A 25,080-nucleotide genomic window follows, 5' to 3' on the forward strand; every position below is an offset into this window, starting at 1 on the left:
TCAGTATTTACTGAGTCTGTATAATCGGATCTGGGAGTCGTCGTCAGTCCCCAAGTACTGGCTCAATGCCGTTGTCCTCCCTGTTCGCAAACCGGGGTCTCTGGGAACATCCCCTAAGGACTTTCTCCCTATTGCCCTCACAAGTTGTCTGCAAACTTTGAACGTATGGTTAACGTTCGTCTAATGTGGTTCCTGGAACACCATCACCTCCTCTCCCCTTCTCAATTTGGTTTCCGCAAGTGCCGCAGCACGACAGATGTCCTGATGAACTTGGTCTATATTCGTACTGCTTTTGCTGCGAAGACCTCCGTTGTTGCCGTCCTTTTTGACCTGGAAAAGGCTTACGACACCACTTGGCGTTATCATATCCTATCCCAGCTTCATTCTTTTGGCCTTTGTGGTCATCTCCCTCTCTTTCTCCGCAGCTTCCTCTCTCGTCGTTCCTTTCGGGTGCGCCTTGGTACCGCTCTCTCTCCCTCTTTTCAGCAATACGAAGGTGTGCCCCAGGGTAGTGTTCTGAGCACTACTCTTTTTCTGGTTGCCCTCAATGGTCATCTTTCCTCTCTTCCTTCTGGTGTCTTCTCCGCTCTCTATGTCGATGATCTTACCCTTTGTTGTCAGGGTGATGATTCGCCTCTCCTTCAACGCCGGCTTCAACTTGCAATTGATGCCGTGTCGTCTTGGGCCACTGATCATGGCTTCAAGTTCTTTACTTCTAAGACTTGTGCCATGACATTTACGCGGAAACGGGTTGTTCTTCGTCCCTCTTTGTCACTTTATGGTCATCCCCTTGAATACAAAGATTCCGCGAAGCTTTTGGGGTTATTCCTTGACACTCGTTTGTCTTGGTCTCCCCATATCTCTTACCTCCGTGTTGAGTGCTCTAAGGCCCTTACCCTCCTTCGGGTCTTGTCCCATACTTCTTGGGGGGCAGATAGGCGCACTCTCCTTGCTTTACATTCCTCTCTCGTCCTGTCTAAGCTCGATTATGGTTGCCCTGCTTACTCGTCTGCTTCTCCTTCTACTCTTCGCCGTCTTGATGCTTTGCACCATACTGGGTTGCGCCTCAGTTCTGGTGCCTTTCGTTCGACTCCCGTCCTTAGCTTGTATGTTGACACTGGCTTCCTGTCTCTCCAGGACCGCCGTGATCGCTACTGTCTTCGCTATCTTGCGCGGTCCTTGCAACATCCTTCCTCTCGCCTCTGTCGTGCTTTAACTTTTACCCCTCCTGCGGTTCCTGTTCCTCTTCACCACCTCCCTCTTTCTGTCCGGTTATCTCGCCTGCAGGATTCTCTTTCCGCTTGTATTTCTGATGTTTCTCCTCGTGTTGTTCCTTCTTTGCCCCCGTGGAGGGTCCCTCTTCCGCGGTTTTGTACATCCTTGACCCGTATCACTAAAGCTTTTACCCCTCCTACGGTTCTAAAACGCCTTTTCCTCGAGCACTTTTCTTCTCACTCCCGCTCCGTTTCTGTCTTCACCGATGGGTCTAAGTCAGCGGACGGTGTTGGCTACTCTGTTGTTTTTCCTGATCGCACTTATATGTGTCGCTTGCCTCCGGAGACTAGCATCTTTACAGCGGAACTTATGCTATTCTCTATGCTCTTCGTCTCCTACTTTCTCGTTGTCAGTCTTCCTTTGTAGTTGTTGTTGACTCTCGTAGTGCCCTCATGGCTCTCGGGTCCTTTAATCCAGTTCATCCAGTGGTTGTCGAGATCCAGCATTGGCTGTTTCTCGTTCATAGTAAATTTAAGTCGGTTGAGTTTTGTTGGGTTCCCAGCCATATTGGTGTGTCTTTAAATGAGCGTGCGGATGCTGCCGCTAAGGAAGCTGTCCGCTCTTGTCCCATCTCTCGTAAAGGCATTCCGTATTCCGACTTTTACCCGGTTATCCATTCCTCAGTCCTTACCCGTTGGCAGGCTTCTTGGTTGTCTGTTACTGGTAACAAGCTACGTACTCTTAAATGTTGTGTTTCCTCGTGGCCGTCCTCCTTCCACCGTAACCGGCGGTGGGAAACAGCTCTGGCGAGGTTGTGTATTGGCCATACTCGCTTAACCCATGGTCACTTGATGGAGCGCCGCCCTGCTCCTTATTGTCCTAGTTGCATTGTCCCTCTTACGGTCGTGCATGTCCTTCTTGAATGTCCTGACTTCCAGGACGAGCGTGTGTCTTGCTTTCCGACCGCCCCTCGCGGTCACCTGTCCCTCGATAGAATTCTTGGTGACTCGGATACTTTTGATATCGTTCGCCTTATGCGTTTTTGTTCTCGTATTGGCATCCTTGGTGATATTTAGCGCCCTCTGATCATTTTGCGTATTTGATGGTGCTACATAGCCTTCCCGGTTTGGTGCCTTCTTTTGATAATTACTTACTTGTTCAGACCTGTGGGTGCTTGTTTAGACCTGTGGGTGCTTGTTTAGACCTGTGGGTGCTTGTTTAGACCTGTGGGTGCTTGTTTAGACCTGTGGGTGCTGGGGCAGACCTGTGGGTGCTGGGGCAGACCTGTGGGTGCTGGGGCAGACCTGTGGGTGCTGGGGCAGACCTGTGGGTGCTGGGGCAGACCTGTGGGTGCTTCTTTAGACCTTTCGGTGCTTCTTTAGACCTTTCGGTGCTTCTTTAGACCTTTCGGTGCTTGTTTAGACCTTTCGGTGCTTGTTTAGACCAGTGGGTGCTTGTTTAGACCTGTGGGTGCTTGTTTAGACCAGTGGGTGCTTGTTTAGACCAGTGGGTGCTTGTTTAGACCAGTGGGTGCTTGTTTAGACCAGTGGGTGCTTGTTTAGACCTGTGGGTGCTTGTTTAGACCTGTGGGTGCTTGTTTAGACCTGTGGGTGCTTGTTTAGACCAGTGGGTGCTTGTTTAGACCTGTGGGTGCTTGTTTAGACCTGTGGGTGCTTGTTTAGACCAGTGGGTGCTTGTTTAGACCTGTGGGTGCTTGTTTAGACCTGTGGGTGCTTGTTTAGACCTGTGGGTGCTTGTTTAGACCTGTCGGTGCTTGTTTAGACCTGTGGGTGCTTGTTTAGACCTGTGGGTGCTTGTTTAGACCTGTGGGTGCTTTAGACCTGTGGGTGCTTGTTTAGACCTGTGGGTGCTTGTTTAGACCTGTGGGTGCTTGTTTAGACCTGTCGGTGCTTGTTTAGACCTGTCGGTGCTTGTTTAGACCTGTGGGTGCTTTAGACCTGTGGGTGCTTTAGACCTGTGGGTGCTTGTTTAGACCTGTGGGTGCTTGTTTAGACCTGTGGGTGCTTGTTTAGACCTGTGGGTGCTTGTTTAGACCTGTGGGTGCTTGCTTAGACCTGTGGGTGCTTGCTTAGACCTGTGGGTGCTTGCTTAGACCTGTGGGTGCTTGCTTAGACCTGTGGGTGCTTGCTTAGACCTGTGGGTGCTTGCTTAGACCTGTGGGTGCTTGTTTAGACCTGAGGGTGCTTGTTTAGACCTGGTGGTGCTTGTTTAGACCAGTGGGTGCTTGGTCAGGCCTGTGGGTGCTTGTTTAGACCTGTGGGTGCTTGTTCAGACCTGTGGGTGCTTGTTTAGACCTGTGGGTGCTTGTTTAGACCTGTGGGTGCTTGTTTAGACCTGTGGGTGCTTGTTTAGACCTGTGGGTGCTTGTTTAGACCTGTGGGTGCTTGGTTAGACCTGTGGGTGCTTGGTTAGACCTGTGGGTGCTTGGTTAGACCTGTGGGTGCTTGTTCAGATCTGTGGGTGCTTGTTTAGACCTGTGGGTGCTTGTTTAGACCTGTGGGTGCTTGGTTCAGTCCTGTGGGTGCTTGTTCAGACCTGTGGGTGCTTGTTCAGACCTGTGGGTGCTTGTTCAGACCTGTGGGTGCTTGTTCAGACCTGTGGGTGCTTGTTCAGACCTGTGGGTGCTTGTTCAGACCTGTGGGTGCTTGTTCAGACCTGTGGGTGCTTGTTCAGACCTGTGGGTGCTTGTTTAGACCTGTGGGTGCTTGTTTAGACCTGTGGGTGCTTGTTCAGACCTGTGGGTGCTTGTTTAGACCTGTGGGTGCTTGTTTAGACCTGTGGGTGCTTGTTTAGACCTGTGGGTGCTTTAGATCTGTGGGTGCTTGTTTAGACCAGTGGGTGCTTGTGTAGGCCTGTGGGTGCTTGTTTAGGCCGGTGGGTGCTTGTTCAGACCTGTGGGTGCTTGATCAGCCCTGTTGGTGCTTCGTTAAACCTGTGGGTTCTTGGTCAGACCTCTGGGTACTTGTTCAAACCTGTGGGTGCTTGTTCAGACCTGTGGGTGCTTGTTCAGACCTGTGGGTGCTTGTTCAGACCTGAGGGTGCTTGTTCAGACCTGAGGGTGCTTGTTCAGACCTGTGGGTGCTTGTTCAGTCCTGTGGGTGCTTGTTCAGTCCTGTGGGTGCTTGTTCAGACATGTGGGTGCATGTTTAGACTGGTGGGTGCTTGTTTAGACCAATGGGTGCCTATGTAGACCTGTAGGTGCTTGTTTAGACCTGTGGGTGCTTGTTTAGACCAGTGGGTGCTTGTTCAGACCAGTGGGTGCTTGTTCAGACCAGTGGGTGCTTGTTCAAACCTGTGGGTTCTTGGTCAGACCTGTGGGTGCTCGTTCAGACCTGTGGGTGCTCGTTCAGACCTGTGGGTGCTCGTTCAGACCTGTGGGTGCTCGTTCAGACCTGTGGGTGCTTGTTCAGACCTGTGGGTGCTTGTTCAGACCTGTGGGTGCTTGTTCAGACCTCTGGGTGCTTGTTTAGACCTGTGGGTGCTTGCTCAGACCTGTGGGTGCATGTTTAGACTGGTGGGTGCTTGTTCAGACTAATGGGTGACTATTTAGACCTGTGGGTGCTTGTTTAGACCTGTGGGTGCTTGATCAGACCTGTGGGTGCTTGATCAGACCTGTGGGTGCTTGATCAGACCTGTGGGTGCTTGTTCAGACCTGTGGGTGCTTGTTCAGACCTGTGGGTGCTTGCTCAGACCTGTGGGTGCTTGTTCAGACCTGTGGGTGCTTGTTCAGACCTGTGGGTGCTTGTTCAGACCTGTGGGTGCTTGATCAGACCTGTGGGTGCTTGATCAGACCTGTGGGTGCTTGATCAGACCTGTGGGTGCTTGTTCAGACCTGTGGGTGCTTGTTCAGACCTGTGGGTGCTTGTTCAGACCTGTGGGTGCTTGTTTAGACCTGTGGGTGCTTGTTTAGACCTGTGGGTGCTTGTTCAGACCTGTGGGTGCTTGTTTAGACCTGTGGGTGCTTGTTTAGACCTGTGGGTGCTTGTTTAGACCTGTGGGTGCTTTAGATCTGTGGGTGCTTGTTTAGACCAGTGGGTGCTTGTGTAGGCCTGTGGGTGCTTGTTTAGGCCTGTGGGTGCTTGTTCAGACCTGTGGGTGCTTGATCAGCCCTGTTGGTGCTTCGTTAAACCTGTGGGTTCTTGGTCAGACCTCTGGGTACTTGTTCAAACCTGTGGGTGCTTGTTCAGACCTGAGGGTGCTTGTTCAGACCTGAGGGTGCTTGTTCAGACCTGTGGGTGCTTGTTCAGTCCTGTGGGTGCTTGTTCAGTCCTGTGGGTGCTTGTTCAGACATGTGGGTGCATGTTTAGACTGGTGGGTGCTTGTTTAGACCAATGGGTGCCTATGTAGACCTGTAGGTACTTGTTTAGACCTGTGGGTGCTTGTTTAGACCAGTGGGTGCTTGTTCAGACCAGTGGGTGCTTGTTCAGACCAGTGGGTGCTTGTTCAAACCTGTGGGTTCTTGGTCAGACCTGTGGGTGCTCGTTCAGACCTGTGGGTGCTCGTTCAGACCTGTGGGTGCTCGTTCAGACCTGTGGGTGCTCGTTCAGACCTGTGGGTGCTTGTTCAGACCTGTGGGTGCTTGTTCAGACCTGTGGGTGCTTGTTCAGACCTCTGGGTGCTTGTTTAGACCTGTGGGTGCTTGCTTAGACCAGTGGGTGCTTGTTTAGGCCTGTGGGTGCTTGTTTAGGCCTGTGGGTGCTTGTTTAGGCCTGTGGGTGCTTGTTCAGACCTGTGGGTGCTTGTTCAGTCCTGTGGGTGCATGTTTAGACTGGTGGGTGCTTGTTCAGACTAATGGGTGACTATTTAGACCTGTGGGTGCTTGTTTAGACCTGTGGGTGCTTGTTTAGACCTGTGGGTGCTTGATCAGACCTGTGGGTGCTTGATCAGACCTGTGGGTGCTTGATCAGACCTGTGGGTGCTTGATCAGACCTGTGGGTGCTTGTTCAGACCTGTGGGTGCTTGTTCAGACCTGTGGGTGCTTGCTCAGACCTGTGGGTGCTTGTTCAGACCTGTGGGTGCTTGTTCAGACCTGTGGGTGCTTGTTCAGACCTGTGGGTGCTCTATCAGACCTGTGGGTGCTTGATCAGACCTGTGGGTGCTTGATCAGACCTGTGGGTGCTTGATCAGACCTGTGGGTGCTTGTTCAGACCTGTGGGTGCTTGTTCAGACCTGTGGGTGCTTGTTCAGTCCTGTGGGTGCTTGTTCAGACCTGTGGGTGCATGTTTAGACTGGTGGGTGCTTGTTCAGACCAATGGGTGCCTATTTAGACCTGTGGGTGCTTGTTCAGACCTGTGGGTGCTTGTTCAGAGATGTGGGTGCTTGTTCAGACCTGTGGGTGCTTGTTCAGACCTGTGGGTGCTTGTTCAGACCAGTGGGTGCTTGTTCAGTCTGAACAAGCACCCACAGGTCTGAACAAGCACCCACAGGCCACAGGAAATCTGCAGAAAATTTTTATTTAGGTATGAGAGACCGTTGTTGCTGGGTGCCCTCTACAATTCTCCGGGTGCCTCACTTGTTTAGGCAGTTTTATCCGGAGGACGAGGTGCACGGGGGTCAGGTGAGATGGGCTTCAGTCCGTCATCTCGGGTCTCAGGTGATCTCGTCTTCCGGTAGCCGTCTCGTGGGGGCTAGACATCAGTGCTGAGGGACCTAGAGAAACAATTCTCTAACTGGAAGAAATGCTGTTACTGGGACAATAGGCATAGTTTGTTGCCTTTGTGGGGATCTCGTCCAAGGCTGTCAGTCGTAGGCGAAACAGTTTTCCTGCTAGCCTCCCCCATCTAATGAGACGCAAGAGTGTGTAACGATGCCATTCCTGGAAACTCTAACGAGCGGTAAACAACCAAGCAGCAGTTTTCGCAGAAATGCCACACCAAGTTAGGGATACTGAACCCGCCCTCTCCTGGGTTTCCCCAGCATTAGAACCCACGTTCAGATAGGGTCCCAAGTCGAAAGAAATCTACAGCACCCCTGGTGAGGCGCAGGAGGAGAACCTGAACTCCACCACACGGAGTGACCCCCAACTAAGGTGTAAACACCGAGCGCCGGCGGTCCACACCCGACACAGCTCCCCTGGTACTTTACAGTGAAGTGCTCCTATACTCGGTGATGACAGTGCTCCCTAGACCTCACGGTGAAGTGCCCACAGGTCCCCCCCCTTACACAGTGCTCCCTAGACCTCACGGTGAAGTGCCCACAGGTCCCCCCCCTTACACAGTGCTCCCTAGACCTCACGGTGAAGTGCCCACAGGTTGCCCCCCCCCCCCTTACACAGTGCTCACTAGACCTCACGGTGAAGTGCCCACAGGTCCCCCCCCTTACACAGTGCTCACTAGACCTCACGGTGAAGTGCCCACAGGTCCCCCCCCCTTACACAGTGCTCACTAGACCTCACGGTGAAGTGCCCACAGGTCCCCCCCCCCTTACACAGTGCTCCCTAGACCTCACGGTGAAGTGTCCACAGGTCCCCCCCCCTTACACAGTGCTCCCTAGACCTCACGGTGAAGTGCCCACAGGTCCCCCCCCCTTACACAGTGCTCCCTAGACCTCACGGTGAAGTGCCCACAGGTCCCCCCCCCCTTACACAGTGCTCCCTAGACCTCACGGTGAAGTGCCCACAGGTTCCCCCCTTACACAGTGCTCCCTAGACCTCACGGTGAAGTGCCCACAGGTCCCCCCCCCCCTTACACAGTGCTCCCTAGACCTCACGGTGAAGTGCCCACAGGTTCCCCCCTTACACAGTGCTCCCTAGACCTCACGGTGAAGTGCCCACAGGTCCCCCCTTACACAGTGCTCCCAGGACTCCCCCCCCCCCCCCCCCCCAAGTGGCAGATGACAGTCCAGGAACACATACTCCAGCGACGTCGGGTTAAACTACCCAGTCCTATGTAGACATGCTGCCACTCGCGGGGCTCCGAGATGCAGCAGCACCCCTGCTGCACCTGTCTGGCAAATGCAGCAACTTCTCCAGGTAATAGCCCCGTCTCAGTAACACCTTGGGACGGTGCCCCCGGCGCACCTAACCTACTCAGGTCCTCGGGACAGTTGAGGTGTCAGGTAAGTGAGGGACGATCAGGGGGAGTGAGGCCCCACACTTGAAAACCTATTCACCGCTGCCCACTGGATGGGGGGGGGAGGGTGTAACCTATCCACCGCTGCCCACTGGATGGGGGGGTGGTGTAACCTATCCACCGATGCCCACTGGATGGGGGGGGTATAACCTATCCACCGATGCCCACTGGATGGGGGGGGGGGTATAACCTATCCACCGCTGCTCACGGGATGGGGGTGTGTGGGGCCGGTGTAACCCATCCACCGCTGCCCACGGGATGGGGGACGGTGTAACCTATCCACCGCTGTCCACTGGATGAGGGGGGGGGGGGTACGTACGTGTAACCAATCCACCGCTGCCCACGGGATGGGGGGGGGGGAGGAGTGTAACCTATCCACCGCTGCTCACTGGATGGGGGGGGTAACCTATCCACCGATGCCCACTGGATGAGGGGGGTAACCTATCCACCGCTGTCCACTGGATAGGGGGGAGTACGTACGTGTAACCTATCCACCGCTGCCCACGGGATGGGGGGGGTGTAACCTATCCACCGCTGCCCATTGGATGGGGGGGGGTGTAACCTATCCACCGCTGCCCACGGGATGGGGGGAGTGTAACCTATCCACCGCTGCCCATTGGATGGGGGGGTGTATTGGATGGGGGGGGGTGTAACCTATCCACCGCTGCCCACGGGATGGGGGGGGGGTAGTGTAACCTATCCACCGCTGCCCACTGGATGGGGGGGTGTAACCTATCCACCGCTGCCCACTGGATGGGGGGCGGTGTAACCTATCCACCGCTGCCCACTGGATGGGGGGGGTAACCTATCCACCGCTGCCCACTGGATGGGGGGGGGTTAACTTATCCACCGCTGCCCACTGGATGGGGGGGGGTAACCTATCCACCGCTGCCCACTGGATGGGGGGGTAACCTATCCACCGCTGCCCACTGGATGGGTGGGGGGGGCGGTGTAACCTATCCACCGCTGCCCACTGGATGGGGGGGGGGCGGTGTAACCTATCCACCGCTGCCCACTGGATGGGGGGGCGGTGTAACCTATCCACCGCTGCCCATTGGATGGTGGGGGGGGTGTAACCTATCCACCGCTGCCCACTGGATGGGGGGCGGTGTAACCTATCCACCGCTGCCCATTGGAGGGGGGGGGTGTAACCTATCCACCGCTGCCCACTGGATGGGGGGCGGTGTAACCTATCCACCGCTGCCCATGGATGGTGGGTGGTGTAACTATCCACCGCTGCTCACTGGATGGGGGGTGGTGTAACCTATCCACCGCTGCCCACTGGATGGGGGGGTGTAACCTATCCACCGCTGCCCACTGGATGGGGGGTGGTGTAACCTATCCACCGCTGCCCACTGGATGGGGGGGGGTGTAACCTATCCACCGCTGCCCACTGGATGGGGGGGGGGGTGTAACCTATCCACCGCTGCCCACTGGATGGGGGGAGGTGTAACCTATCCACCGCTGCCCACTGGATGGGGGGGGGTGTAACCTATCCACCGCTGCCCACTGGATGGGGGGAGGTGTAACCTATCCACCGCTGCCCACTGGATGGGGGGGGGGTGTAACCTATCCACCGCTGCCCACTGGATGGGGGGGGGTGTAACCTATCCACCGCTGCCCACTGGTTGGGGGGTGGTGTAACCTATCCACCGCTGCCCACTGGATGGGGGGGGTGTAACCTATCCACCGCTGCCCACTGGATGGGGGGGGGGGGTGTAACCTATCCACCGCTGCCCACTGGATGGGGGGGGTGTAACCTATCCACCGCTGCCCACTGGATGGGGGGGGGTGTAACCTATCCACCGCTGCCCACTGGATGGGGGGTGGTGTAACCTATCCACCGCTGCCCACTGGATGGGGGAGGGTGTAACCTATCCACCGCTGCACACTGGATGGGGGGGGGGTGTAACCTATCCACCGCTGCACACTGGATGGGGGGGGGGTGTAACCTATCCACCGCTGCACACTGGATGGGGGGGGGTGTAACCTATCCACCGCTGCACACTGGATGGGGGGGGCGGTGTAACCTATCCACCGCTGCACACTGGATGGGGAGGGCCGCCCACGATGGAGGGCGGGAGGGCCGCCCACGACGGAGGGCGGGAGGGCGGCAAGGAACAGTTGCCAGATATGACTTATCATCGCCCTCACTGTCTCACCACCATTTAACGTCAGATTCGTTTGTTGACGTTCAAAAGTAGCCAATATATAACACTGACGATTTATCAACAAAACTAACCCTTGGCTGAATGTACCTTAGCTTAAAAACGCCCAAATTTCCCGTGAGATGAGGTGGGAGAGGCTTGCTGCAATGGTGGTATTTGGCAACACAACCACCAACCATTGCTCGTCAACTTGCAAGCTTGCTAGTTGCTTAATTAGCCTCGCAACCCTTCATTTACCTCTCTAAACATCACCAACCTATATTTATTGACTTGATTTGGTCAATGAATGCTCCCTGCAACGGATATTAAATAATAAACTTGACATATGGAGTAGTATTTTATACATTAACGCGATGTTGTCATCAGTCGTCTTGAATAATTAAGATCTTGTAGTAAATAATACATTCTCATCATTTAATTGTAATTATTAGTCATTTTGGGGAGAATAACGTTATATATGCAATTCCCTGTTCTGTTCTTTGTTCTGTTTTCTGTTCTATGCCCTCTTCTGTTCTCTGTTCTGTTCTATATTCTGTTAAATGTTCTGTTTTCTGTTCGGTTCTATGTTCTCTATTCTGTTATCTGTTCGGTTCGGTTACGTTCTCTGTTTTCTGCTCAGTTCTCTGTTCTGTTGTCCTGTCTATTCCCTGTCCTGTTCTCTGTTCGGTTCCTTGTTCTGTTCTCCCTGTTCTCTGTTCTGCTCCGTTCTCTGTTCCCTGCTCAGTTCTATGTTCTCTGTTCTATTCTGTTTTCTGTTGTGTTCTCTGTTCTGTTATTTGTTCAGTTCAATGTTCTGTGTTCTCTTCTCTTCTGTTCTAGGTTCTCTGTTGTGTTCAAGGTTCTCTGTTGTGTTCAAGGTTCTCTGTTGTGTTCAAGGTTCTCTGTTGTGTTCAAGGTTCTCTGTTGTGTTCAAGGTTCTCTGTTGTGTTCAAGGTTCTCTGTTGTGTTCAAGGTTCTCTGTTGTGTTCAAGGTTCTCTGTTGTGTTCAAGGTTCTCTGTTGTGTTCCAGGTTCTCTGTTGTGTTACGTTAGGAGAGGAGAATAACATGATATAATGAGGACTGAAGCACAAGTTGGCGTTATTGTGTAAGACACTCGACATAGTTGCCAAATGTTGCTAGTTTTCAATTACTATGGCTGCAACCCATCCTCCGAATTGACAGTAAGGTTTAATACTAAGTGTAATAAGCACATTTCTTTACTGTCATATAATTTTGTTATACTTATTTTACATGCAAAATATGCTAGGAAATAACAGAAGTACAGACAAAGGCAAAACAAAAGAACAGTTAGATGCCCGAAGGGCCACAGAAAAAAAACGCAGAACACAGAACATAAAACAGAAATACTTGGTGAAACATATATGCGCTCGGTGATTGTACACTGGTCAACAATACACTGGAATAGTGACGCGTCAACGAATAAGCTGCACTGTCACTTAACATAAATAGTGAAAGTAGGATCATTTTAGCCCTGTAGTCCAGATGTACATTCATATTTCTGCGGAAAGTCTGCCTTCGGAAGCCGGACGCAATACCCCTCCCAAAGACTCGCAATAGCAGGATTAATAAGCGCACGAGGACGCGCCTACACATCCGGAAATCCAGTCATAAATGATTGGGAACCCCCACAATATCTGGGCACACAGGGAGCGTCAAGACCCGCTACTAGGATTTCTAGTAGGATTTCTAGTAGGATTTCTAGTAGGATTTCTAGTAGGATTTCTAGTAGGATTTCTAAGTGATTTATAGTAGGATTTCTAGTAGGATTTCTAAGTGATTTATAGTAGGATTTCTAGTAGGATTTTAGGTGATTTCTAGTAGGATTTCTAGGGAATTCCTAGTAGGATTTCTAGTAATTGGCATATTTTCGGTTAAAAAAGTCGGAATTTCAAACTGAATACGTGCAGAGAGCCATAATTTGGCTCCAAAATATGGCTCAGGTATCAGATTTGGGATGTTTGGGATATTTAGAAAAATGCAGGGGGGGTTTGGGCAAAATGTGACCCACTGCCGCTTTCAGTAATTGGCTTATTTTAGATATAAAAGTCCATACTCTCTACAAAAGTCCATACATAAACTTCCCAATACTCCCCCACTCTCCCCAATACTCCCCCACTCTCCCCAATACTCCCCCACTCTCCCCAATACTCCCCCACTCTCCCCATACTCCCCCACTCACCCCATACTCCCCCACTCTCCCCATACTCCCCCACTCACCCCATACTCCCCCACTCACCCCATACTCCCCCACTCACCCCATACTCCCCCACTCTCCCCCCATACTCCCCCACTCTCCCCCCATACTCCCCCACTCTCCCCCCATACTCCCCCACTCTCCCCCCATACTCCCCCACTCTCCCCCCATACTCCCCCACTCTCCCCCCATACTCCCCCACTCTCCCCCCCATACTCCCCCACTCTCCCCCCATACTCCCCCACTCTCCCCCCATACTCCCCCACTCTCCCCCATACTCCCCCACTCTCCCCCCATACTCCCCCACTCTCCCCTCATACTCCGCCACTCTCCCCTCATACTCCGCCACTCTCCCCTCATACTCCGCCACTCTCCCCTCATACTCCGCCACTCTCCCCTCATACTCCTCCACTCTCCCCTCATACTCCTCCACTCTCCCCTCATACTCCTCCACTCTCCCCTCATACTCCTCCACTCTCCCCTCATACTCCCCCACTCTCCCCTCATACTCCCCCACTCTCCCCTCATACTCCCCCACTCTCCCCTCATACTCCTCCACTCTCCCCTCATACTCCTCCACTCTCCCCTCATACTCCGCCACACTCCCCTCATACTCCGCCACTCTCCCCTCATACTCCGCCACTCTCCCCTCATACTCCTCCACTCTCCCCTCATACTCCTCCACTCTCCCCCATACTCCTCCACTCTCCCCCATACTCCGCTACACTCCCTTGCTCTCCCCCACTCTCCCCCTACACTCCCCCATACTCCCCCACTCTCCCCCTACACTCCCCCACTCTCCCCTACACTCCCCCACTCTCCCCCATACTCCCCCCATACTCCCCCACTTTCCCCCATATTCCCCCACTCTCTTCAATACTCCCCCATTCTCCCCCACTCTCCACCATACTCCCCCACTCTCCATCATACTCCCTCACTCTCCCCCATACTCCCTCATACTCCTCCACTCTTCCCTCTACTCCTCCCTCTACTCCCTCATACCCCCCACTCTCCCCTATACTCCCTCATACCCCCCCACTCTCCCATATACTCCCCTGCTCTCCCCCATACTCCTCAACTCTCTCCCATACTCCTCAACTCTCTCCCATACTCCTCAACTCTCTCCCATACTCCCCCACTCTCCCCCATACTCCCCCAATCTCTCCCATACTCTCCCCCATACTCCGCAACTCTTCCTCTTACTCCCCCCACTCTCCCCCATACTCCCCCACTCTCTCCCATACTCTCCCCCATACTCCTCAACTCTCTCCCATACTCCCCCACTCTCTCCTCCATAATCCGCAACTCTCCCTCTTACTCCCTCACTCTTCCCCATACTCCCTGTTACGGCCCTACTGGGGCGTAACCGGGTTCTTTTCTGGTGTTATTAGAATTTGGGTATCCGGCCCCAAGTTAGTAGAGGCTTTCAAGGGATGTGTTCCGTAACACAAGTTAACTTGAAGGGGGAGGGATACAAATATTCTGATTTATATATATTATTTCACCACCACCATAAATAAATATATAAGTCACACGGGGGTTATAAATACACTATAATGTACAGAATTGTCTTCCTCCGAAGACACAGGATGCTCCACGGTGCTCACGATGAGTAGCCCTGGTTCTCTTCTTTGGCCCACGATGAATCCTCTTTAATTCTCTCGGCGAATCTACCCTGGCCACAGGCCAGCCAAATCACAGTCCCACTGGGTGCACCGTCGTGGAGGCCTTCAACCACAATCCAGCCTATAGCTGGTAGGTTCCGATCAGCTCCACTGTGTAGGCCACTCCACGACCAATACTAGGGTTGCGAGCCCTAGGCAGGAGCCTCGTGTGATCCCGCTGATCACCCTCTCTATGCACCACAGTGGCTAGTCTCTTCCACCAGCCAGCCTCGGATAAGGCGATTCCTGATACTGCCACGTCACAGGCAGGCTAACACTCAACAGTGTTCGTCCGGGGGTGACTCACAGCTTCTTCAGAGCAAACTCGTGGAGAGACCTTGGCTGCCTTGGGTAGACTGATCCATCGTCCAATACAGCAGTCTCAGGTCGACTCTGTAATCAGACACGTCATTAATACTGGGACTAGGGAACCTCACTTACAGGCTTAGACACAAACGTCCACCTCTTTGCTCCATAGATGGCGTTGCTGTCTAAGCGCCACCTCACCAGAGGTCAGCAGTGGCTATGTTACGAGCTGATTAAGACGGGAATCCAGCACCTGTGGCCGGTATATCCCGCCCTCACTAGATGGCGTTGTCCATTTGGAGGGGGTTTCGGGAGCGGACTCACAGATGGCGTTGTCGTCATCGCTCCATGCTCCGACGATGGACTCGGGTCCGTAACACTCCCCGATACTCCCCCACATTCCCCCACTCTCCCCCCCTCCCCGCTCAGCTCGTTGTCGCCGTGTGGGGGCTTCGTGGGCGGCTGCTGGAGTGTGATGCTCCTTAGGACAGTCCTCTGTCCTTTTCTAGCCTTGTGCTCCTGCTGCCGTCCTCTCCAATTCTGCTGGGCACCTTTTCCTTTTCCTTCTGTTTCGTTTTTCTCCCCCCTCTTCTCCTATCTGCTTGCCGTTTCCTGCCGACCTTTTGCTCGTTCTGGTTCTTCCATGGACTTCTTCTATTTTGACGCCCGGGTGCTTGAGGAGGCATACTCATGCACCCGTAGAACTGCAGTACCCGACGTCGAGAGCGAGGGGACCCTTTTATTGTCAATCCCCACTTCGTCACTGAACCCGATCTCGACGGACTGTCGGTTTCTTAAGGTGGCGTTTGTGGGGCGTATACTCACGACGCACCCCTAGGAGGCCCCGACAAGATCGGCGATAGCTTCTTGTTGGGTGTCCTGCCTCTAATTGTGGCTCCATGGTGGGTGTGGGGGCACATTCGTGAGTGAATTCGTAATTTCGTCAAGATGATAACCCCTGTTTCGGCTGCTTCTGGCTTACCTTTTCAGGCTCGTGGGGTGGGCGACCAAGCCCCCGAGTCGGTCCGTATTGGAAGACCGGGCTCTGTAGCCTCCGCTGCATTGGGCCCCGACCTTGCTCCTCCTTTGGCCTCTCTGACTCCTTCCCCTGGCTCCCCTCCCTCCTCTGTGGTTGGGTCGAGCCCCAAGCCCCCAGTGGTGACTACCTCGTCCCCTGGCGCGGCTCCTTCTCTAGTTGTAACTACTGCGCCTTTTAACCCCTCTCTCTCTGGGGGTTCTCACCGCCGTTCTCGTCACGGCCGCCCTCGCTCGATTCCTTCCAGTTCTGCTACCTATCAAGCCTTGTTTGGTCCCGCTTCGTGGGCCAAATATTTTGATCTCCTCCCTCTTGATTCTGCGCCTCCTGACGATTTCTCCCTTCATCGACATCTCATTGATTCCGTGGATGCCTCCATTACTTTCAACCCCACTCGTCTCGGTACACGTGTCGTTGCTGCTCCTTCTCAGGATGCTGCTTCCCGCTTGGCTGCCTTATCCTGCCTTGGCGAGACCCCCGTCCGGGTCTCGAAGAACGCTCAATTGAATGCCAGTGTTGGCACTATTTTGCTCCCGCCCCATGTTGCAACCGGTGTTCGGGACCTGCGCGACTGCCTCGACGATATTCGCCATATCCTCGCTGCCCAGGGCCATTCTATTCTCCAGGTGGACACGTTTACTCGTCCCCCTCGTGGTAGTCGCCGTCAACCCCTCCGGGTTGTGAAGATTACCTTTGATGGTAGGACCCTTCCACCCTCTGTCATTCTTGCTGGTGCTAGGTGCTCTGTCCAGGAGTACATTCCTTCTCCTCGGCTCTGCAACAAGTGCTGGAGGTTTGGGCATGGTGCCCTCCGCTGCTCCGGGACTGTCTCTCTCTGTCCTTTGTGTGGTGGCGAAGGTCACTCTAAGTCGGAGTGCACTTCTCCCCAGGCTCGTTGCCTCAACTGCGGTGAGGCCCATCCTACCTTCTCCCGTGCGTGTGTCCATTACAAGCTTGAGGCAGCCGTCCTCAACCTGAAGCACCGGGAGCGTTTATCTTTTCCTGAGGCGAGGCGCCAGGTTCGCCGGCTCCCGCCTTATGCTAATATCTCTTATGCTCGCGTGTTGCGCTCTTCCTCTCCTCGTCCTTCCCGCCTTCCTCAGACTCACAACCGTTTCCGGGCCTTGGACCCTGATGCGCCCACTGCCCCCTCCTCTGTTCCTTTGGGTTCTCTCCCGAAGAATCCTCCTCCTGGTCCTCTGTCTGGGGTTCCCCTTCCTTCTACCCGGTCTGTCGTGTCTTCTTCCTCGTCCCCCTCCGATCCTCCTTCCCATCCTCTTCCTCCATCTATTGGCTCTCCCCACCGCCTGTCGGTGCGGGCGGATGTCCATCGCTCTCCTAACGGCCGTCGTGTGTGCTCTCGTTCGGCTTCTCCTGTTGAGACACTGGAATCCGTTGCCCGGTACGTAGTTGCTGGGACACCGGTCTCTTTAAGTCAGAAGCGTAAGCCTGGCTCCTCTCCTTCCTCTTCCCCGGCGGGTAAGAAGGCTTCGCTTTCTTCCTCAGCTCCTCCTTCTGGCTCTGTTGCTCCTTCCCCTCCCGTTTCAGTGCTTGCGCCCCCTGTTCCTGCTATGGAGGTTTCTTTGGCCCCTGCTTCCCTTTCGGTTGCTGCTCTTGCTGGGGTGCGCTCCCCTCTTTCTACTCCCCCTCCTCCTGCTGCTGTCCTTGACGGCTCCTCTCCGTTGCCTCCTCCTCTTCCTCCTCCTCCTCCAGACCCTGCCCGCCCACCTCTGCTCTGTTCTCCCGTTTCCTTCCCTCCGTCTTTGCTCAGTTTACCCATGCCCCCTAACCCTGACTTTGCTGACCCTGATCCCGACCCTGATATTCTTTAACGTGCTCTGTTGGTCTTTCGCCTTTGTTTCTTCCTTGTTCTCTGTTTTTGTCCTTTCTCTTCTCGTCGTTGTCCATTCTTCAATGGAACGTTCGAGGTTATTACGCCAATTTCCTCGAACTCCAACTTCTGATTTCGCGGTTTTCGCCCCTTTGTGTCTGTCTCCAGGAGCCAATGCTTGGTGCTCGTCCTGGTCGTTTTCGTGGCTATTCCTTTCTCTCCCCCCCCCCCCCCAGCCATTGCTGGGGCTTCTAATTCTTCTGCTCTTTTGATTCGGGCTGATGTTCCCTTTGTTCCTTTACTTTTTCCTTCGCCTCTCCATTGTTCTGCTGCTCGTATCTTTGTGGGGAAATGGTACACAGTTTGTTCCATTTATCTCCCCCCGAGTGTCCCGCTCTCTCTTCCTGATTTGAAACACCTCCTGGACTCCTTGCCGGAGCCTGTGCTCCTGCTGGGTGACTTCAATTGTCGTCATTCTCTTTGGGGTGACGTTCTGACGAATACCCGGGGTCGCCTCCTTGAGCCGTTTCTCCTCTCTTCTTCCCTGTCTCTTCTGAATTCTGGTGAGCCCACTCATTTGGACTCTCGGACTCGCACCCTTTATTGTCTTGATCTTTCTCTCTGCTCTTCTTCTCTTTACTTAGATTTCACGTGGCAGGTTCTTGATGACCTCCATGGAAGTGATCATTTCCCCATCCTTGTTTCCTTTTTCTCTTTTCGCCCTTCCCTCTCTTTCCCTAGGTGGCAGTTTGCTAAGGCAGACTGGACCCTATTTACCCTCAGTGCTGCTCTCCCTGACCTCTCCCTTCTGCCTCTCTCTCGCGCTCTCCTCCTTTTTCATGACACTGTCTTCAACGCTGCCCTCCGCTCTATTCCTCGCTCTTCCTCTCGGGGTCCACGGAAGTGCGTTCCCTGGTGGAATGCGGACTGTGCTCGGGCTGTCCGCTGTAAGCGTGCAGCCTGGAAGAGGCACCGCCGTAGGCAGACGACCGATTCTTTTCTTTTCTTTCGGAAAGCGAGTGCGGTGGCCCGTAGGGCCATCCGTACGGCTAAACGTGAATGTTGGGCATCTTATGTCTCATCAATTACGTCCGAGACCCCTCTGGCCCAGATCTGGAAGCGTATCCGCAAGATAGCGGGTAAGTTCGTTCCCGATGTTTCACCGGTCCTTCACCTCCATGATACTCTTGTGGCGGACCCGTTGCAGGTCGCTTCCGAACTGGGTTCCCATTTTTTCTTCTGTTAGCTCTGGTCTTCATCTTCCCCAATCTTTCCTTCTTCGTAAACCTGTCCTTGAGTCTCGTCCTTTAGATTTCTGCACTCATCTTCAGCTTCCCTATAATGATCCCTTCTCTCTCTCTGAACTTCGTTCTGCCCTGGCCCTCTGCGGTTCTACGGCGGCGGGCTCCGATGGTATTCATTATGAGATGCTTCGCCATCTCCCTCCGGGCACGTCTCAGTATTTACTGAGTCTGTATAATCGGATCTGGGAGTCGTCGTCAGTCCCTGAGGACTGGCTCGATGCCGTTGTCCTCCCTGTTCGCAAACCGGGGTCTCTGGGTACTTCCCCTAAGGACTTTCGCCCTATTGCTCTCACAAGTTGTGTCTGCAAACTCTTTGAACGTATGGTTAACGTTCGTCTGATGTGGTTCCTGGAACACCATCACCTCCTCTCCCCTTCTCAATTTGGTTTCCGCAAGTGCCGCAGCACGACAGATGTCCTGGTGAACTTGGAGGTCTATATTCGTACTGCTTTTGCTGCGAAGACCTCCGTTGTTGCCGTCCTTTTTGACCTAGAAAAGGCTTACGACACCACTTGGCGTTATCATATCCTCTCTCAACTTCATTCTTTTGGCCTTCGTGGTCATCTCCCTCTCTTTCTCCGCAGCTTCCTCTCTCGTCGTTCCTTTCGGGTGCGCCTTGGTACCGCTCTCTCTCCCTCTTTTCAGCAATACGAAGGTGTGCCCCAGGGTAGTGTTCTGAGCACTACTCTTTTTCTTGTTGCCCTCAATGGTCTTCTTTCCTCTCTTCCTTCTGGTGTCTTCTCCGCTCTCTATGTCGATGATCTTACCCTTTGTTGTCAGGGTGATGATTCGCCTCTCCTTCAACGCCGGCTTCAACTTGCAATTGATGCCGTGTCGTCTTGGGCCACAGGTCATGGCTTCAAGTTCTCTACTTCTAAGACTTGTGCCATGACTTTTACGCGGAAACGGGTTGTTCTTCGTCCCTCTTTGTCGCTTTATGGTCATCCCCTTGAATACAAAGATTCCGCGAAGCTTTTGGGGTTATTCCTTGACACTCGTTTGTCTTGGTCTCCCCATATCTCTTACCTCCGTGTTGAGTGCTCTAAGGCCCTTACCCTCCTTCGGGTCTTGTCCCATACTTCTTGGGGGGCAGATAGGCGCACTCTCCTTGCTTTACATTCCTCTCTCGTCCTGTCTAAGCTCGATTATGGTTGCCCTGCTTACTCGTCTGCTTCTCCTTCTACTCTTCGCCGTCTTGATGCTTTGCACCATACTGGGTTGCGCCTCAGTTCTGGTGCCTTTCGTTCGACTCCCATCCTTAGCTTGTATGTTGACACTGGCTTCCTGTCTCTCCAGGACCGCCGTGATCGCTACTGTCTTCGCTATCTTGCGCGGTCCTTGCAACATCCTTCCTCTCGCCTCTGTCGTGCTTTAACTTTTACCCCTCCTGCGGTTCCTGTTCCTCTTCACCACCTCCCTCTTTCTGTCCGGTTATCTCGCCTACAGGATTCTCTCTCCGTTCATATTTCTGATGTTTCTCCTCGTGTTGTTCCTTCTTTGCCCCCGTGGAGGGTCCCTCTTCCGCGGTTTTGTACTTCCTTGACCCGTATCACTAAAGCTTTTACCCCTCCTGCGGTTCTAAAACGCCTTTTCCTCTAGCACTTTTCTTCTCACTCCCGCTCCGTTTCTGTCTTCACCGATGGGTCTAAGTCAGCGGACGGTGTTGGCTACTCTGTTGTTTTTCCTGATCGCACTTATATGTGTCGCTTGCCTCCGGAGACTAGCATCTTTACAGCAGAACTTTATGCTATTCTCTATGCTCTTCGTCTCCTGCTTTCTCGTTGTCAGTCCTCCTTTGTGGTTGTTGTTGACTCTCGTAGTGCCCTCATGGCTCTCGGGTCCTTTAATCCGGTTCATCCAGTAGTTGTCGAGATCCAGCATTGGCTGTTTCTCGTTCACAGTAAATTTAAGTCGGTTGAGTTTTGTTGGGTTCCCAGCCATATTGGTGTGTCTTTAAATGAGCGTGCGGATGCTGCCGCTAAGGAAGCTGTCCGCTCTTGTCCCATCTCTCGTAAAGGCATTCCGTATTCCGACTTTTACCCAGTTATCCATTCCTCAGTTCTTACCCGTTGGCAGGCTTCTTGGTTGTCTGTTACTGGTAACAAGCTACGTACTCTTAAATGTTGTGTTTCCTCGTGGCCGTCCTCCTTCCACCGTAACCGGCGGTGGGAAACAGCTCTGGCGAGGTTGCGTATTGGCCATACTCGCTTAACCCATGGTCACTTGATGGAGCGCCGCCCTGCTCCTTATTGTCCTAGTTGCATTGTCCCTCTTACGGTCGTGCATGTCCTTCTTGAATGTCCTGACTTCCAGGACGAGCGTGTGTCTTGCTTTCCGACCGCCCCTCGCGGTCACCTGTCCCTCGATAGAATTCTTGGTGACTCGGATACTTTTGATATCGTTCGCCTTATGCGTTTTTGTTCTCGTATTGGCATCCTTGGTGATATTTAGCGCCCTCTGATTATTTTGCGTATTTGATGGTGCTACATAGCCTTCCCGGTTTGGTGCCTTCTTTTGATAATTACTTACTTACTCCCCCACTCTCCCCCATACTCCCCTACTCTCCCACACACTCCCCCACTCTCCTCCATAGTCCCCCATACTCCCTAACTCTCCCCCATAGTCCCCCATACTCTCCCACTCTCCCCCAATCTTCCCCATTCTCCCCCATACTCCCCCACTCTCCTCCATACTCCGGACAACAAACATTAATTTGTTGTTGTTCATGAATGTTTGTAATGTCATCCACATTGCATATGCTCTTGCTTAATGTTTTGCTCCAACTGATAGCCCGAGGTTCATTCCTTTCATAGTAGGCTCGTATGTACCATTCCTCTCTGGAGATAACTGTTTTGAGGAATTTAGGTTCCTCAAAGATTTTGGGTTTCTCTATTTACTGACTTCTCTTGAGTGACCTCGAATTGGGTGCATCTTACCTCCACATCAGGCCTCGGGGACGAGTCATCCTACAAAGTCTGGTCTCACAAGAAAAAGCCTCGGCAGCCAAAAAAGCAGGAAGAATGGAGACCCACTGGTCAGAGCCCATCGCTATGGCTGGAGGAACCGACTCGGATCCCTCTGTTGCCACCCCGGAAGGGGCAACCCCCGAAACTGCCCAAGTATCAGAATCCTCTAAACCTCGCCCCGATGCCCTCAGATGCTGCAGAGTGGGAATCAAGGGAGCAGGGAGAGGGAAGCAGAATGAATTACAGCAGGGGAAGAACGAGGGGGTGTGGACTGAACCATGGCTGAAGCGACCAACACCCCCAAGTCCTGATCCCTATAAGCAAAGCGGGGCAGCCTTGAGGCATCCGGGGAAGCAACCAACCTAGCATGTTGCAGCAACCTATATCCAGCATGCAACACCTGAGTTGTCTGCACCAAAATAATGTCATCGGTTGATTGGGTGAGTCAAGTCACAAACAAGCAACAATGCTCGCAGGTGTTACAAACCTTAAAACTTAGCATGGTTCCTTCCCCGCATTGATTAATTATATTAAATCGGCCTTACCAACAGGTGTCTAGGGGTAAAGGGAATAAAACACTGCATAACTTGGGGAAACAATGTATCTCCGCTAAGGTTGACAAACATAACAATTAAATAATACAGATAATAGTCAGAAATATTCTTTAGCATGCAATAATATAAATAAAATCCTTATTGAGCAATGAGCAATCACACCAGCACATGAATTCTAATTTGGAAAAATACACAATCATCTAACCAGAGAATTAACAGAGTATTAGCTAAAATAACCATAACCAAGGACTTAACTTAAAACATGTCTCCTCTCGACCAAAGCTGCCAGCCTCTGCCCAAGCGTCGGATCCCAGGGCAGGCGTTTACCACAATATCAACTAAACATCCACATAAACTATTGTAGAAATTCTACTAACAAAATGTAGTACTAATATTCAAATCATTATTAATCTTAAGAGTATATAATAATGTTACATTACTCAATATAATTTACTGGCAAACAATAATAAGAATTAGTCAAGGTTGAACTATACTCACTCGCTTGACATCAAGTTCCCACACTGGCCCCATCCAAATATGGTCAACCCCCCACACGGAGAAACCAACATGAAAATACTTGCAAAAGCCTCATACAATATAATGCAACTCAGGCACACAACAGCATGCTACAATATATAACATACAAGAATCTAATATCATCCAACTGGATACTATAATAATTATAGAACAAGGCAATAGTAATATAAGCATCAAGAGTAATGTTAGAATCCTAGTAAGATTCGCAACAGCAGGACTCGGGGTCGAAGGTGTCACTTACTCTACAGGCAGCATAACGGAGGCAAAAGCATTGAGCGTTGCCCTGAGACAAGGGAACAGAGCAACCTTCAAACTCTCAAAAAGTGAGTGGGGGACGCAGGGGTCGCATCCATTGGACCCCTTTCACCCCTACAGGGCTTCCCAGGGCCCTAAGACAGGTTTTGTTAAGGGTAAGCCCAGCCAGGGTACTGCTAACTGGCACCCAAGTCTACCAAACAAATTTCTAAAACTGAACCCCCGGGACGTGTCCACTCACGGGGGCCAAGCAGGGGAACCACCGAGCCCAGGAGGTCAAGATCCTAATATAACAGGGGGCAGGGGAACAAAAGCAGCCCCCCCCCCTCCACTACGTACAAAGGACAAGAGGACAACGTACCCAGAAGGAACAGAACCGGCCACTGTAATATGTAAAAACTAGCTGCGCAGTACCCTGTGCTCCTACCAGTGCAAAAACTACCAGTTACCCCAAGGTAAAAATCGAGGAGGAAACCCCCCAACACTCCCAGGGCGGTCAATTACCGAGCAGCAAAAGACCAACAGAGGTAGTTCCCAAGGTTCCTTGTGGAAGATAACCCCAGTCCCCAAGGGCGTTACTTACAGGGCACTCAGGGAAGGGAACCCTAAGCACATGCAGCCCGAGTACCTATAAATATTAGATTATTACTGCCAGCTCACACGCCACTGTAGAGCAGTACTGAACACAAGGCATAGCACAACAGAGAATCTGGAGCTGGAGCCACACGACTGAGCCTTATCACATCAGCCGAGAACTGGGGTGTGGATCGCTGGCATGAGGGGTCTGGGGCTCCCCCTTCCCCCTCCCGGGGGTGGGGGGGGTGGGGGAGCTGCACAGACCAGTGACACGGCACATGTGACATCATGCTCGTTTTCATTTGGGGAGTTGAGTCCACTCGTTAGTTTCAGTAGAGGTTTTAACCAGAAGAGGGGCTTGTTTTGAGGCGTTTGCCTTTCTGGGTGCCTGGCCTGGTCAATGGCAGACATAGAATGCTCCAAATCACATGTGCAGTTCTATAGGCCATTGCTCCTCGTGCCTCATTGAGGGGGCCAGGTTCTGGCTCGTGGTCCCTGGTAGGCCTAAAACTTCATTCACACTGGTGCCAAAGTGTAATAATACTGTATACATATCTGCCTGGATAGCTCTGTGGAGCTTCCGGGCTCTCACCTAGAAAATGACGTTTCATTACATTCAAAGCTGGTTTTTTATTGTTTTGTGTGATGGAACTAAAAAGGAGTTCCCAGAAACCTTGGCAAGATGAGAAGGCTCAACTGTATCTACACTCGAATTGAAAGGGACAACCCTCGTAGCTGCCGAAGGGATATCCCAAAGAAAAACCCCAACCCTGAACCTACTACTGGGCCAGGGGCAGGGGAAAAAAGAAGGGCAAACTCCCTGCCCAAAGGAGAAAGAAGGAAAAGGAGGTATGGACAAAATCACCGCCTATTCCATGAGACAAGCATCATTTGCTAGCCCCGGGCCTCAAACCGGGGATACAACCTTGACTGCTGCAATCCAGGAACTAAAGACACCAGCAGTTGCTGCCAGAAGTCCCTCAAAAATTGGCAGAGTAGAGCAACTTGAAGGGAGCATCCCCTTCATGACTCAGGGCCAAAGGTGTGTCAGACCCAACAGGTAGCAGTGGAGGCAGACAAACTGAACATTGCCACAAAGCATGGATGGTGCGCAACCCAGAAATTTGCTCGAAGTGAGAGCAGGGATGGTGGGTGGATCACAAGGACCACCAAACCCATAAGGGTTTTCCAGGGCTTGCAGGGTGAATGTTCCCTGCAGGTATGCCCAGGCACTGGGATCGCTATGCTGGTAACTCCTATATAATTGTATAGGTTTCCCTATTAACACCCAATACCACCAGAAAGAACAAGAGAGAAACCAAAAAAGGGAACATCCATGCCTAGACACTAGGTAAACCTAATAAGTCAGGAATGGCACAAAT

At 52.6% G+C, this 25,080-nt stretch overlaps 1 protein-coding gene across 1 annotated transcript in view; it reads left to right on the forward strand.

Moving 5' to 3' along the window:
- The window catches only part of LOC123751417 (baculoviral IAP repeat-containing protein 2-like), a 229,286-nt gene that overhangs the window by 11,822 nt on the left and 192,384 nt on the right, over window positions 1–25,080 (forward strand). Inside the window, exon 3 of the mRNA XM_069332187.1 lies at window positions 11,722–11,825. Within this exon, the coding sequence (XP_069188288.1) occupies window positions 11,722–11,825 (104 nt within the window). The remainder of the gene's footprint in view (window positions 1–11,721; window positions 11,826–25,080) is intronic.

Source organism: Procambarus clarkii, chromosome 27 (genome assembly GCF_040958095.1).
Source record: "Procambarus clarkii isolate CNS0578487 chromosome 27, FALCON_Pclarkii_2.0, whole genome shotgun sequence".
Lineage (NCBI taxonomy): Eukaryota > Metazoa > Arthropoda > Malacostraca > Decapoda > Cambaridae > Procambarus > Procambarus clarkii.